Source organism: Elephantulus edwardii, unplaced genomic scaffold (genome assembly GCF_000299155.1).
Source record: "Elephantulus edwardii isolate Elephantulus edwardi_28Jun2011 unplaced genomic scaffold, EleEdw1.0 scaffold00113, whole genome shotgun sequence".
Taxonomy (NCBI): Eukaryota; Metazoa; Chordata; class Mammalia; order Macroscelidea; family Macroscelididae; genus Elephantulus; species Elephantulus edwardii.
In genome coordinates, this window is record NW_006399863.1 from 4,293,819 (window position 1) to 4,309,992 (window position 16,174).

General features: G+C 41.1%; 1 protein-coding gene across 3 annotated transcripts in view; it reads left to right on the forward strand.

Annotated features, from left to right (window-relative positions):
* The window catches only part of ARHGEF3 (Rho guanine nucleotide exchange factor (GEF) 3), a 363,011-nt gene that overhangs the window by 346,243 nt on the left and 594 nt on the right, over positions 1–16,174 (forward strand). For all 3 annotated transcript variants that reach the window (XM_006892215.1, XM_006892216.1, XM_006892217.1), the window contains 3 exons: positions 3,682–3,939; positions 10,222–10,392; positions 14,175–14,361. In XM_006892215.1, coding sequence (XP_006892277.1) covers positions 3,682–3,939; positions 10,222–10,392; positions 14,175–14,361 — 616 coding nt within the window. The remainder of the gene's footprint in view (positions 1–3,681; positions 3,940–10,221; positions 10,393–14,174; positions 14,362–16,174) is intronic.

The window sequence follows — 16,174 nt, forward strand, 5'->3', positions numbered from 1 at the left end:
AGAGCATCTGGTGGATTCGAACCGTGCACCTCTGGGATTGTAGTTGCAGCTTCTTGCCACTAGGCCAACAGAGCTCCCCTAACAATGAAATTTTTTAAAAAAGGAAAACAATGGGGGGAGCAAAATCATAGGAATATGCCTTTTAACTAATTTTCTTTCTGAAATAACTATTTGGTGCTTTGGTTAGAAATATCTGTGTATAACCCGAGGCAAGTGTGACCACGCTGGTTCCTTGCAAATCGACCCTTCAGACATCAAACAGGGTCTTGCAGCTTGATGGGCAGTAGAAAATGAAACAACTGGACCCTTGTTACCAGACCTCATGAGAAACGGCCCTTATTTCTCAGGCCCGACGAGCTGTTAAATGTTTTCTCACTTTTAACTGCAGATGTGTCCATGCAAGTGGGAACTGTAACCAAGGGGTACATCTGTTTGACTTCTGGTCTTTTTAACCGAACAAAATAAACATCTTAGTGGACTTTGAATGAGAAAAGTCAGAACTCATTCGACCCATGAAAAATTGATTTATTTCCCCACCAAAGAAAAAAAGTGGGAAGCGGGGGGAAACCCCTTTTTTAACAAGTGAACTTCCCAAATGGGCCAACCCAGGCCAGCCCTTTTGACCTTAGAATGAATCAATTACTTTTACTTTGAAGACCTTAAACAGAAGCGTTACTTTTATTCCAGGAACCACCCTGGTTACTAAGGACCAGCCACACACAGGCCCAGGGGACGACTACAGGCTGGAATAAACCTTGCCTGTCAGAGAGACAACTCCCCAAGTGACTTCGCCTTGTGCTGATAATTTTTAAGTAATAAAATAATTCATAAGCTCTCCAAGGCATGTTCTCATGTTCATTTGGGTTCTAATTAAATTTTCATTTCAAAGAGGGAAGCGGGTATGTGGAAGAAAAAAAGATTTGTGCGGTCTCTTTCCACAGTGTTTAGAAGAGAATTTCTAAGGAAGTGAGAGAGTTTCTCCCTTAGGAATTCTTGAAGGCCTCTCTAAGGAGAGATGGCAAGTAGTTCTGAGCTTTGGCTTCAGAAAGGAGGCTCCAGGCTCTAGTGTATCTTCAGCTGAGCAAGTGCTTTGCTTCTGTAAACCACAAATTCTTTTACCAAAAAATTCTAGGAACAAATAATAGTGCTGGTTCTTAACTGTTTTTGTTTGTTTTACCATGAGCCAAGCTTATATCTTACTCAGGTGGAGGAGAACAGCAGTGTATACATTTTATAAGAAGAGAAACTGAGGTTTAGTAAAAACTAAGTTGTTAATGTCTGAGTTAGTTTTGAATGTGATTCTATTTTTACTCCAGAGTCTATATTTTAAACAACAACAACAAAATCCACTGCTACTGCATTTATTCCAACTCAAAAGGACCCTGTGGGAGCCCACAGCATTCCCAAGGCTGTAATTTTTTTTTTTTTTTACCATCAGTAGGTGTATTAAGGCTGTAATTCTTTTATAAAAGCTGATGGCTGCATCTTTCTCTACAAAGCAACTGGTAGATTTGAACTGTCAACCTTTTGATTAGCAGCCCAAATGCTTACTTAATCTGTACCGCGTGGTTTCTATACTCTTAAGTTACTGCATCATTGCTTCTCATCTGCAGAATGTGTTTTGGAACCAGGATGTGTATACCCTTCCTCTCCTGTTGACTTGGAAATCCCCTGTGGCTTTTTTACTCCATTGGGCTGAATGAGAGCCTTTCAAGTCATGCCCAGAAAGTGAGCACCCTGTCAGGTGTGAACACAGGTCTAGAGCCTGAAACAGTTGCCATGGCAGCCACACAGCAGAATCAGGGAATTTAATGACCCATTGGACAATGAGCAACCGTGTGGTAAGGGCTAGTTTACATCCGATGGTTACTGCTCATTTGCTTCTTTGTAATGAAAACATTGGGCATTTCCAGGTCTTTTTAAAAGGCAAGGAAGTGGGAACAAAGCTTAAAGAGCCCAAGGCTCTTTTTATTTTTTTTATTTTTAATTTTTTTTAAATTTATTTTACTTTATTATTTTGTGTGTGTGTACCATCAAATCATATCTGACTAGTACTGGAAGAGACTGCCCCTCCCTCTCCAGCAGAACATCTGGTGGATTTGAACCGTGAATCTCTGGGATTTCAGTGCAGCTTCTTGCCACTAGGCTACCAGAGCTCCCAAGGCTCTTTTTAATTAGATGAAAATCTAAATTATAAGTCACAAACAACACTCTAACTAGGATATATGTGTATGTATATCAATTATTATATAAGGTTTGATAAAATGATTTCTGCAGCTTTAAACACATTACAAGATTTTATAATACATAAAGAGGGTAACCATTTCTTTCCAAGGAATTTTAAGCTCAACAACAAACTCTAAAACATTACTTTCCTGGTATTTGGTCACTTAGAAACTAATTTCAATATGAAATATAAAAGATGAAAGTAGATAGACTTTTAAACCTTTTTTACCTATACTTAAAAGGTGTATTTTTAGCATTGCTCAGATGCTACTACATTTTATTTTCAAACATTGTACCCAGCCCACCAGATATCTTCTAACCTGGTAATCCAGTACACATTCATTTCTTTCTGTACTTGGAGCACAGACCCATATAGATATGTGTTGAAGATAAAGACGTTAATGGCATCATCTTGCATAGAATCCCTCCACAGAGCAAGTTGAGTGAAGGCTCCTAGTACACAGGAGAGAACACGAGCAGCTGGGCCCTCGGCCACATTTAATTGTCTCTGGTAGCTTTCTGGAATCCGACAGCCCGTGTATTAGGATGCCAAGTCTCCATAGCCATCTGATAGGGAGGAGTGCACATCAGGGATGAACTGCACTTTCATTGAGTCTCTGACACAGTGTTTGCACAGTGCAACTGATGGGACATGTCAGGGAGGATTTTGGTGGAAGGAACACAGTGAAGTTGAAATAGTCTGCAGTCGTTAAGTTGTTTTTTGCTTGGTACCACAAGGTCAACCACTAAGTGCCATAGAGCCCAGAATCGTTCCTAGCATGCCAGAGCTAATTAAAAAGATTTTTCTAAATGCTTCTTGAATCTGATTTTTTCCACTCATCATAAGTTTGCTTTAATTTCTTAGAGGCCCTTTGTAATTGGGCCACTTTAGAATTAAGTGTCTTAAGCTAACATATAGTTGCTTGCACAGAGCCGTGCAGAGGACTGGGCTGGAGAATCTGACCACTTACTTTCTTTTTTGTGCCTGAGTCTTAAATGAGTGTGTGTGTGTGTGTGTGTGTGTGTGTGTGTGTGTGTGTGTGTGTGTGACCAATTTTAATAGAAATTCTATAAACATAAGAATCTCATCCCTCATAGAGTCTCTTGGAAGGATAGGACAGTTCTGCATTGTAAGCATATGTCATCTTTCTAGTTCTTTCTAGTTCAAATTGATAGAAAATGCAAATGAATTTGACATGAGTCTTAGTAATAAAGAAAGCAAATATGCAGCTAAGAAAATCAGTTGGTACAAGTAAGCTGGAGCTTAAGAAAGCTGTCCAGTGCCTGCCAGTTTGATGAATTCCTCTGTTCTCCTCCAGCCATGCAGATAAACCTTTATGTTGGCCAGGCCTAGAGACCAGTTAGATGTTTGCTCAGTTCCCAGGAATGGTACTAACCTGTGACTCTTAGAGCTTATGTAGACACTCTAACCCCCTTCTTCTTTTCTTTTCCTAGCTGCCTTGTCTCAGCTCCTATGATAGCTACTGTAGCAATCAAGTAGCCGCCAAAGCTCTTCTGGACCACAAAAAACAAGACCACCGAGTCCAGGATTTCCTTCAGCGATGCTTAGAATCTCCTTTCAGCCGCAAACTAGACCTCTGGAATTTCCTTGATATTCCAAGAAGCCGCCTGGTGAAATACCCTCTGCTACTCCGAGAAATCTTGAGGCACACGCCAAATGACAACCCGGATCAGCAGCATCTGGAAGAGGCAGTATGTTTGTTCTTTCTCTCTTCCCTTCTGTTTTCCACGTGATAGTTCATGGGTCCTGTCAGGGAGTGAACTAAATAGTCACCAGGACCCTTGGGTGACAGATCTGGCTTATACAAGTCTCTCGGTCTCTTTTCTCTCTCCACCTTGGTTTCCTAATCCGTAATATGCATTATTGACCTGAAATGCACTCTGAGGTTCTTTTCATTCTGGAGTTTCTGGATTTTATGTTGTTGTTGTTGTTATGTGCCACTGAGAACCAGCTCATAGCTGATTCTCCAGTGGACTTTCAGAGACTGTAAATCACAGAGGAAATTGCCTATCTTTCTCCCATGGAGCAGATTTGAACCACCTGCCTTTGTGTTGGGTGCACAACTCCTTTCCCACTAGGCCACCAGAGCTCCCTATAATCTACTTGTTAAAGCTGCTGCCTGTGAGAGTTAACATCTCCAAGGAGATTTTAAATTGAAGATCTTTTGTTGAATTAGAAAAGGGGAGATGCCTCCTGCATTAGGCCCAAAGCCCGTTGGTGCAGTCAGCATGCGCTTAGATCCTGCTCCCCTGAGTCTCAATTGTAATGGATTCAGAGTCTCTCTTTACTAGTAGGCTGCTTGCCCAGAAATGTTTGTTAAGTGTTGATCAGGTTAACATTTCCTATTAGCATTTTGTTAATTGCTAAGTTAAGCAAGCTTACCCACTGCCCTGCCAGGGGTCCTTAGTTAATCAGTAAACTAAAAAGGCCAAATAAATGTTCAGGACTTCCCATCAGGTTTTCCAAGGTTGTGAATCTCACCAGGAGCAGACCTCCTCCTCTTTATCCCACAAAGCAGCTGGTGAGACATAACAATCTGATCGTAGAGAATCTTAAATGGCCCTTTTGGAAATTTTTATTTGTTGTGTAATTAATTGGAGGCCTGTTGGTTTATTTCTTTCCTGTGGAGAAGAATGTCATGTTCAGTGTTCCATTCACTTACAAGTTATGTGACCTTGGCAAGTTACACCGACCTGTCTGTAGAAGAAGGTGGAGGAAGAAGAGATTGGTGACAGGAAAGCAATTTGGGAGGATGTTGCAGGGCCCAGGGGTGGTCTTGGAAAGCTGAGCAGGGGCGTGGCAGCAGAGATGAAGCCTAAGAGGCCAATTCAAAGACATGATCAGGGTTTGATCCATGACTGGATAATAACTGGAGAGGATCCATTATAATAATACTTGCTGGCATTTATTGAGTACCTGGAAAATAATTTTTATGTATCATTTTACATAGAATATATATCTTACTTAATTCTCATAGCAACCTAGGTGACAGCTGTTCTTATGAGGACTGTTTTCTAGCTGGAACGTGAAGGGATTAAATAACTTGACCCAGAGCCAGCAAATGACAGACAGAACTGCCATTTAAATCCTGTCAGTGCAGACTCTAAGCTGTGTGCATTTACACTTCCCTGTGATCCGGTACCATAGGGCTGAAGTCTGGCCCCTCTTGGAGCCACTGTTGCCTTTGGAATTCAGGTTTTATGGAGATCACTCAGGGCTGCTGAGCTGGGTCACATGGTTCTGAGTCAGGCTACAGAAAAAAGAGAAGAGCCTCCCTCATGAGTGAGATTCACTGTGTCTGACTGCCTGGAGGAGGAACCCTGGCACACTAGGGATGAGATGAGGTCGGCTTTTGCTTCATCATGTCTGTTTTCATCACTGAGCAGAGCGTGAAAGAGTTGCCTCCTCTCCATATTTTATCCTAGAAGTGTGTGGTCTGCAGGGATAGAGACAACAGAGGGCTTAGGCTAGTCTAAATAATTACTTTTTTGAAGCATATGAGTCTGTTCTGAATTTTATTACAAAGATTTCCTTTCTTTAAAAAAAAAAGAACTCTAGTTTTCGTGTTTGCGTATGTAAAACCAAGAGCCAGTAAGCAGTTTCACTAGTCCGTACAGTGTGAAGCATTTTTCAAAAGTCTAATCTGTAGATCTGTTCATGAAGCACTGTGTACTTTCATTTGAAACTGCCTGCAAAGCAAGTAGTCTCTACATGGGATAACCCACCACTGTCAAGTCAATTCTGACACCATCAGGTTTCTGAGGCTGTAAATCTTAATGGGAAGTTACTGCCCATCTTTCTCTTAAGGACTAGCCAGTGGCTTTGAACTGCTGACTTTTCAGTTATAAGTCCAACACTTAACCTACTATATAATCAAGACTCCTCACACACAAGTATGCCTTGGTTTGCTCTCCCTTGTGCTTCCTTTCTCTGCATGATAATTTGTTTTCCTATCTTTTCAAAACCAACATGGCATTACCTTATATGAGTAGAAATATTTCTCCCTAAGCTCCTGGATGTGCTGTGAATGTATGATAAACATGAAACCCACAGTGTCAGTATAGCTTGATGTACGTGTTCCCTAAATAAATATTTTCAGCATTTCAAAAAGGACAAGAGTTCACTCTGTAAGTGGCCTCAACACAAAAAAGGGAGCTGATTTAATTCAGCCTTGTGCTTGGATCTAAAGAAGTCTTTCTTCTAATGCAGTACATAAACTGTCCACATCTTTCTTATAATCTCTTAATCGTGTTTTGGAACGTTAATAGTAATTTCCCCCAGAAGAGCACTTAAAATAGAATTTTGGATATACAGATGTCCTAAAGAACTGGTTGTTTAATCTTTTAAATTCTGAGGATTGCTTTGGAAAAAAAAAACCACACCAAAAACATGACCTATATAAAACATCTCCCCACTGCCCCCCACTTCCCACTGTTCTCCAATGCCCCCCCCCCAAAAAAAAGACTGAATGGAGAGAACAGCCCTTCTTTTGATGCAGTGGCATTGAAGGCTTGGTTCAAATCACCGAGCCAGTGATATGATCTTGCCCCACAGGACTGGACAGTCATGGCTTTCAGATCTGAGTTTGTGGATGATGGTTCTAGCAAGTGTGGGATTAATCTATGTGCTGTTCCCAGGTATCTCTCGTTATCTCCTTTCACCACTCCCTCTCCTGCAGTTTGAGCCCCATCGAGAAAAGGCAACAATAAATGTCGTCACAATACAAAACTCCCTTGACTGCATTGGACAATCTGCTGACTGACATTTTTCTCTCCACCACCCACCTGACAGTTGTGCACAATAAATCCATCTTTCCCAGGAACTGATGCCGGTGTAGGCCCTGATGGGTTCAGGAGGACACGAATACAAGAGCATCATTTTGAATAAAGTGAAAGCAGATCTCATCTGGAATCATTATTATAAAATTGCATGCAGACTCTGAAATGATGACACTCGCTGCCTCTCTTGTTTTGTCTCTGCTTTTTAAAAACCCAGAAAGTCTCATTTGTAAGGAACCACCATGACATTTGACTTTGTTAATTTTCATATGCTATGCCAGCTGTTTGGCTCCTGAATTCAAGTAGGAAATAAGCACATATTTATGCCTTTAGTGAATTTTCTTTCTGGTTTCCTAGGTGCTTGAAATATCCCAAAACTCAAACCCATTGCCGTCGAGCCAGTTGACCCTCATGGCAGCCCACCTTTGGGTTTTTCAGAGGCTGTAACTCTCCATGGGAGGAGATGGCCTATCTTGCTCCTCCTAAGCAGCTGGTAGATTCAAACCACCAGCCTTTCAGTTAGAAGCCCAGCTTGTAGCGCAGTATGCCACCATGGCTTCTTACAGAAAATGATGTGCTGGCTAATTTGAACCCAGATACACATAGTAATTATAGTAAATTAATAAAATTATTTATGCCAGAGTCTTTAAAAACAAGGAAGGACGATGGGTTCTATTACATACTAAAAAATGTAAGACTGGAAAATAATGTATTTGAATTGTGTAAATAAACTAGTATAATAATAAAATAAATTTAAATCTAAATGTTCTAAATTAATTTAAATGAATGTTTACAGAGACTTTGGATTTTTAAAAAAAAGTAGGATAAAGGGAGCTCTGGTAGCCTAGTGGCAAGAAGCTGCGCTGCGATCCCAAAGGTGCAGGGTTCAAATCCATCAGATGCTCCACTGGATAAGGAGGGGCAATCTCCTCCCGTGCCAGTTAGATCCACAAGAAGGGGTGGGAGTGCGGGGGGAATGCAGGCTGGTGAAAGGGTAAGATAGTTGTCAATCAACTGCTCAGATGCTTCCCATCTAAGATTTTTGAGGATAGGACCTATCTCCTTGAATACCAGTTTACCATCAAGCAGCATTACCTAAAAACTGAACTCATTGGCATGAATTCTCACAGCCATGCAGGAGAACAGAGGAGCCCTGCCTCACAGAGTTTTCAAGGCTGCACTCTTTATAGAAGCACAATGTCACACCATTCTCCCAAGGAGTGCTGGTAGATTTGAACCACTAATCTTTTCTGAAGAGAAAAGGATGGGCAGGAAGCTTGTCTCCTGACACCCATCCATCCCAGGACAGTATGGGAGGCAACAAAAGGTAGCTGATTGCTTAAACTGTGCCACCAAGACTCCTCAACAAGCATTCATTGAGATCATTTGAATGATGTCGTCTCTTTTTTTGTATTTTATGCAGTTTCTGCTTTTCTTTTGAAAGTAAAATAAACATCAAAAAGGGGAATGGGAAACAGAGAAAGGATACCAAAATATTCTGCTATTAATTGTTCTATGATTATAAAACTCAGATTAATTATATAGGCTTTATATTTGGAAATTGAGTTCTGATGGTTTAGTAGTAGGAGTTGTTAACTCAAAGAAAGATGGTTCTAATTCATCAATTGATTCAAGGGAGAAAGATGGGCAGTTTTCTCCTGTGCTCTGTAAACCCACTGGAGCTCTGTTTTTATTCCAACTCAATGGTACATAGCAACAAAAACAATATATTTGAAAATTAAACCGACATCAAGACTAAAAAGCCTGTGGGGTTTGGATTTGTTTTTCTTTTTAATGAGTTATTTCTTCTTGTCAAATGATGCTATGGCCAAAATTTGAGAAACAGAATGGATAAATGATCATTTAAATGCATAATATCTACAAAAGTGGACAGATTGTGTATCTGTCACCAGTATACAGTCACCAGATTTCAGCTTGTCACTATGCACTCCTCTGTCAGTCTTGTATGAGAAGTACAAAAATACTTGGGCAAACATTTTCATCCAGTTACTTTGGACAGAAAGTATCCTTTCACCCAAATTTAGAAAATATTTAACCTTCATCAGACTGAAAGCTCAGTGGTTAGAACCTTCCAGCTGCTGGAAGACAGAACAATGGGGAGGCTCTGCCTGTTAAGACAACCTTGCAGACCCAGTGCAGGGCTGCTAAGAGTGGGGCCCAAACTCCACACCAGTGGGTTTTGTTTGAGATTTAGTTTACTATGAGAGCTGGTGGCCTCTCTTAGAATCTTGCTATCTTCTCAGAGACTTACTTGTTTAACTGGCTTAACTGTTGTTGTTTTTGAGGCCTTTTGGCTTTTCTGTTGGCCAGAAAATGTGACTGAACTCTGATATGACCAAGAAGAGGTCTTGCTAACATTTCTCATTTGTTCAGTTCTTTCAACTAGTGATCTTTTCACTTGGAGAGGATGGGGAACCCATCTACTGAAGAATTTATTCTTTTGCCTTTGATTAGTGTTATTGAATATTTCCTAGTCCATCTTCTTAATCCTTTGGGGTTGTTTTTTTTTTTTTAACTCCTCTTTTATTTAAATGTGTTACCCATGTCATCAAATAACTACCGACAGTCAAGTCTCAGTGTGATATTCTTTTGTTGATGTTTACTTTATTTTGTATTTACTGCATCGTATCCACCACTGCTTTGAAACACCTAGGCTTACAATTTAGTCATCCTCAAGTGTATAGATTTGTGCATGAGAGGACAGACACATACTGACCCCATAATTAATCCCTAGTGTCTTTGTTCCTCATCCTTCTTTTTCTGTCTTTTAGAAAACATTTTAGAAGTCCTTAAAGCACACAGCTGCTAGGAGGAAGGTCAGCAGTTCAAACTCAGCAGCAATTCTGCAGGAGAAAAATGTGTCACTCTACTTCCATAAAAATTAGAACTCCAGGGCAGTTCTCCTCTATATTGCAGGGTCACAGTCAGTCAGGGTCAACTTATAATAGATTTGATTTTATATATATGAATGTGTTTTTGCATATCTGTCTGCACAGTTACACAGAGGCACAGGTATTAAAAGCATTTCTTTCTTTCTCCCTTTCCCTCAAAGTAGCAACTTAGACAATTGAATCTTGGAATTCAGGTCTAAGTGGATCCGGATGATCTTCTAGCCTGGTACCCTGAGACTGTTGGTATGGACGGTTTGCTTACTCTCCCCTTTTGTTTTCATAGATAAACATCATTCAAGGAATCGTGGCTGAAATCAACACCAAGACTGGGGAATCTGAATGTCGCTATTATAAGGAGCGGCTCCTTTACTTAGAGGAAGGCCAGAAAGACTCCCTGATTGACAACTCCAGAGTGCTGTGTTGCCATGGTGAACTGAAGAACAACCGGGGTGTGGTAAGTGGTCATCCCCCCTCCAGAAAACACTCCCCCTAGAAAATCCTTCCCCTGCCCCCATGCTTTGATGCTAACCCTTACTATGACTTCTCTGGCCGGGATTATATATTTTTCAGACCAAAATTATTTTCCCAGTTTCTTTTCCATATTAAGAATACCTTTTTTATTTTTTTAACTTAATCAGAATTTTGGAAACCAACACAGGATTGCCAGCTTTTTACTTTGCTTGATCCTGACCTTCAAAAACAAACACATAACAATTGTCATCTCCTCCCACTTTGATTTCAGGAAATAAAGGGTGGTTTTAACTGGAGTTTAAAAGGATTTGACCTCAGAAAAACAGATAACTCTTAAATTGAATACAATTAGCTTTATGAAAACCTCTTTCCTTTTCATGGGTTGACACCCATCAACAGGCTGGCATTTCAAGCCTAGTTTTGTTTTCTTTTTTTTTAAATTATAGCCTGCCTTTCTAGCTATGATCTATAGATTTCCCTTTTTCCTGGCTTTTATTCCTGTGATATTTATGCTCTTCCTTTCTCTGTTATCAGAGAAACTTGGGCAAACATCTCTTGAAGCTTTAACTAGAGTGGATTTAAATTATTTATCTGTCTGTCATTATCGTTCACTCAGTCATCTTCTTTCAGGGTGGGAGCTGTGTCTTGTCAAACCCTAGCCCCTATTAAAGTGGCCTGGCACATTTTGTCACTTGCCACTCACACATATTGTCAGTTGCCACTACCTCAATTTCCACTCATCGTGTGTGCCATAGGCTTTTCAATGGCTCAAAGTAAAGATGTCAAAATCGTTGCGGTGGAAGGAGAACTCTCTCGTAGTGGGCTCATAGAACCCCCTTTACCGTCCCTCTCGTGAGTTCTCAGGGCTGTAAATTGCCCGGCAGGAGATTGTCCCTATTTCTCCCAAGGAGCCTCTCGTGGGTTCAGACCACCAGCGAAGCACTGCTTTTGGGTTAGGTGCACAGCTTTCTGCAGTCTGCACCACGAGAGCTCCCCGGGCACATACTAAGCACTTAGAAATGTTAGTTGAATCAGTCAATAAATGAACGCTTATGGAAAGGAAGGATGGATTTGAGCGAAAGCAAATTGAAAAGTCATTTAATTGATTAGATTGTTTTTATGTGTGTCCAATAATGAAAACAATGTTTAATTTGTGTTTGTTTAATTAGATTATGGAGCTCTGGGTATAGTCTGTGAGGAATTGCTCTCTAATCTGAAGGCCAAGTCCTTCTGGAAGTTCACACCCACCAGTGTCTCCACAGGAGAAAGAGAAATCCTGCAGTTTCCAGCCTCAGAAACGGAGGGTCAGCTCTGAGTCAGTTCAGTTCTTGCTTACTGGCAATGAGTTTGTTTTTTGAGTTAATTAAATTAAGTACAAGTTAATACTTAGTTAATTCATTACAATATGTGTGTTTAGAACTTCTTTGCTGAGAAAGGAGCACCTTTACTTTAATCATATTTTCTCTTCACTATCTAGCCAACTTACATAGCATGAGAGCCAAAATGAGACTGATGAGTCCTTCATAAAGCTTTGATGATGCAAGGAACACCCTTTTGACCTGGACTGTGAAGTGGCTTTTATGGGCAGGCCTGGAAATGTTATTTGAAATCTGTGTATACGTCTCATGTTACAGCAGCTGCTCTCAGGGCTGCTGTGGATCCGGTGCAGCAAGGAAGGAGACTGGGCCTGATCTCACCGATTAAAGCCATTGGTCTGTTTGGCTAGAGTCATAAATAACTAGATCGCTCTGTCTACTTCTTGCTGGTTTTCAGAAAGCACTGGTAGACATCTACTGCCTAACACTCTGGCTCCTTGAATGTTCTTCCTAGAGAAACTCTAGAGGACACAGTTGGGAAGATCCCTAACAGATAGGGACTTCTTTTACAGAAGTGACAGTCAAGGACTAGAAGCCTCCTGACTAGGCCTGTCACAGACATAGAAAGTGAACTCCAAGTTGGAAGCAGATAGATCTCTAAGAACAGAGACAGTTGAGGAGGGAGGGTGATAGTTAATGGTTTTGTTATGGTTGTTTTTTTTCTTCATGAACAAAGTCCTGAGTCAGGAAAAAGTGTAGTTATTTGAAGACAGAAGGGAACCAAGGCCAAGGGGAACTTTCAGTGAACATTTACAGATGGCTCACCAGACCCTCAGAAATATTCACTGATATTTTTTCTTTAAATTTTGTTGTTGTTGTTGACCTTGATTATTTTTAGTATATCTGGCTTCTTCCCTCCCTTACTCCCACTTAACCCACTCCTGTCACTCCTCCCCTGAAAAAAAACCCTCAATTATTTTGTGCTTTACACAATGCTCTGATTTTTCAATCTTTTTAAACACACATTAACTTTTCTGGTAAACATAAACTCACTTTCCACTCCCACCTGGGGAAATCATCACTCACGTATTTCCACTGGTCAGAAATTGGTTTAGCTTCATTTTCCACAGTTTTCTGTGTGTGTCTAGTAGTCTTATTGGGCACCTGCAGATACCTTTACCCCAGAATATAACATTTTATGATAATGCTGAATATGCTTCCCCTATCCAGAATAAAAAATGCAAATATGAATGTCCCTTCCTACCCAACCAGAAGCTCATATCCCCATCAGGAGAAGGATGAGAATTTTCCACCAAAAAACCAGACCCTAGCTGCAACATTGTGGACCCTTTCTCTTCAGTTCAAGAATATTTCCAAACTGTGAGAAGACTGGATTGAGCCAATCGCAGACTTGCTTTTATGATGTGGCTTAAGACAAGTCTTTGTTTTTGAGATTTTCTTTTTATACACACACACACACACACACACACACACACACACACACATTGTCTTCATCAGCCTTTTAAGTACAACCTCCTCAGAGTCCTCTGATACTAATGAACTCAACCAAGAAGGAAAACTTTGATCATCTTTCTGTGTGGCTCTACTAGCGGGCTCTGGTTCTCTCAAGAATGGGCAGTGTTCAGAGTGGTAGTTCCTGAACAAAGCTGATAATCAACCCCATGGTTAAAGGAACAAGTGTGTTTAGGGTTTGAGAAAGAAAGATTAATGCTAGGCTTTGATATACCTGTCTCATCCTTTATAGTCTATTGTTAACTTTGAGCTCTACAAATTCTATTAGATGATACAACCCTAGAGGAATCCTTGGGTGATGCAAACAGTTAATGAGTTTGGCTGCTAACCAAAAGGTTGAAAGTTCAAAAAGTGCCTGGTGGCAAAGTCCTTGGTGAGTAGCACTCCTAACCAGAACAAAAAAAATTTAAAAAAAAAAAAATTGAAGGTTCACATTACATAGGAGTATCTGAGAGAAAAGCCTGGAAATAGCCATGGAAAACCCGCAGGGGCTGCCCTGAGTCGCTCATGGGCAGCTGGTAGCACTGACTGACATAAATACCAGAGTCAGGACTTGCTAATTTTTTCTTTCATTACTCTCTTTATTCGATTTTCTTCTTTCATTCTTACGGGAGCTAGAAACCATATTTCTGCACACACCCCATCATTATAGAGTAAGCACTCCTGGAGTTGGCAAACTTGGCTTCCCAGGAAGACTGCTTCCTTTAGCTCCCGGGAAGACACTCCTGCAGGAAAGACTGTGGATACATCCAGAAGCACCTCTGAGTTTTGTTCTCCTGAAGATAGGCGTGAACCCACCAGTTTATATACTCTGGTGCAATCCTGGGTCCTAGGAACCTCTTATCCACAGAACTCCACAAATTAAAGACTTTGTAGGTTAGGACTTATGGAAATCCTGTGGATTCTTTTCTTCTAGAAGCTGCATGTTTTCCTGTTTCAAGAAGTACTTGTGATCACTCGCACTGTCACCCACAACGAGCAGCTCTGCTACCAGTTGTACCGGCAGCCAATCCCCGTGAAGGACCTGCTGCTGGAGGACCTGCAGGACGGGGAAGTGAGGCTGGGCGGCTCTCTGCGCGGGGCCTTCAGCAACAACGAGAGAAGTATGTGTGAGAGCTCGTGGTGGCCGTGTGGCATTTTGTTAAGAGGAGCTTAAATAGAAATATCTGTTAGCGTCTCCCATGTGTCTAGTAGGCAGTGCCTAGAACAAAATTACCTTCTTTGCCCCTATGGAGCGTACATTGAAAAGGATGAGATAGACTAAAAACTCCCACTCAAAATAACTACTCTGCATGCTCTTAGGAAAATCAGTTCTGATAGGGGCCAGTGAGATCTGTACGAGGTCTGTTTAGATGAGAAAGCCAGGGAAGTCACCTTTGAAGAATATTTGCCCCTCTTGGGTTAACAGAAGCATCACTTTTAATATTCACTGTCTCTCACCCAAGGAGTCCTGGTGGCATAGTGGGCTAAACATTGAGTTGCTAAACTGAAATCAGCAGTTCAAACCCATCAGCCACTCTGATGGAGAAAAGTGAGTTAGTTTACTGCTGTAAAGATTTATAGCTTGGAAACATGTGGGGCCATTTGACTCTGTCTTACAAAGTCTCTAAGAGTCAGAATTGACTCGATGGCAATAGGAATAGGGATAATATTCTTGTTAGGTGCTGCTGGGTCAGCTCCCACTCACAATGACCCTCTGTCACTGTGTTTTCTCTGTGAGCCCAGTGTCACAGAAGGAAACCCTGACTGATCACGCACCATGCTCACGATCTCCACTGTTCTGAAGCCCAGGTGGCTGTCATTAGATCTGTCCGTCACACTGAGGCACGTCCTCTCTTTGGCCCATCCTCCACTTTTCCAGGCATGATCTCATTTGCAGGAGGAGGAGGAGTTTATAGTTATTGAGTGAGACTTTATTATTGGGACTTTTATTAAACAGAGCTTAGATAGGCATGGGCTCCAGGCATTATGTGAGCACTTACGTGTATTATCACAACAGTCCCCTATTATCACCTTATAAATTGAGTTCTCTTGATTTTCCTCATTTAAAAGTAAGGAGAGTGAGGCACACAGAGAGAGGTCAGGGTGGCTTCACAAGACCAGAGGAGTGGAGACTGAGTAACTTCTAGTTAAAGATCACAAGTGATGAAGCAATTGGACCTAACTTACCTTTATTGCTTAACTGGAGAGGCTTAGAGAAAATGGCTGGCAAAAGTGCTTCTGTGATTCCAGCATTGCCTTTGGCCTGCAAGGCCCATGAATGTCAGTTAGCAGTAGCATTATTAAACAAAGTGAAGACATCTTGCACATTGTGTGCTACTATTCGTCAAACGCATAATTTCGTGACAGTGTATACTAAGTGTTCAGGTGCTGTCACGTGGAGTGTGGTAGATACGTGCTGCTATTAAAAAGAGTTTCTTAACTCTTGAAAATGCTCTAGTTTGGGCATCTGTTAAATTATGTTATCAGACCCATTCTATTAACTGTTGAATCAGAATCTGTAAGTATAGGTGGAACCCAGGATCTGTATTTTTAAAAAACTCCCAAGAGAGTTTTTATATGCAGCTGGTTTTGGTAACTAATAGCCTGGGATCCCCTGAAATGCATGGCTTGGTTATTCCAAGCTGATAGCCACTTGCTGGCTCTAGAGGGCAACTGAGCACTAACGGTCAGTCTGTCCCAATTGATGGATGGCGACTTCGGGATGGAGTTGAGTCCTGGGCTGGGTTGGTGGCGAAACATCTTGGAATCCGTCATAAGTTTCAAAAATGTCTGCACAGAGGTTTGTTGTAAGTCCAAATGAACCTGATATCAACTGGGCACATTAGACCTGGAGTTAGTGATACTAAATGTGTTATCATTGGGTAAGGAAATACCTGTTTGTGGACCTTTTCCCTTCATGTATTTTTTTCTTTC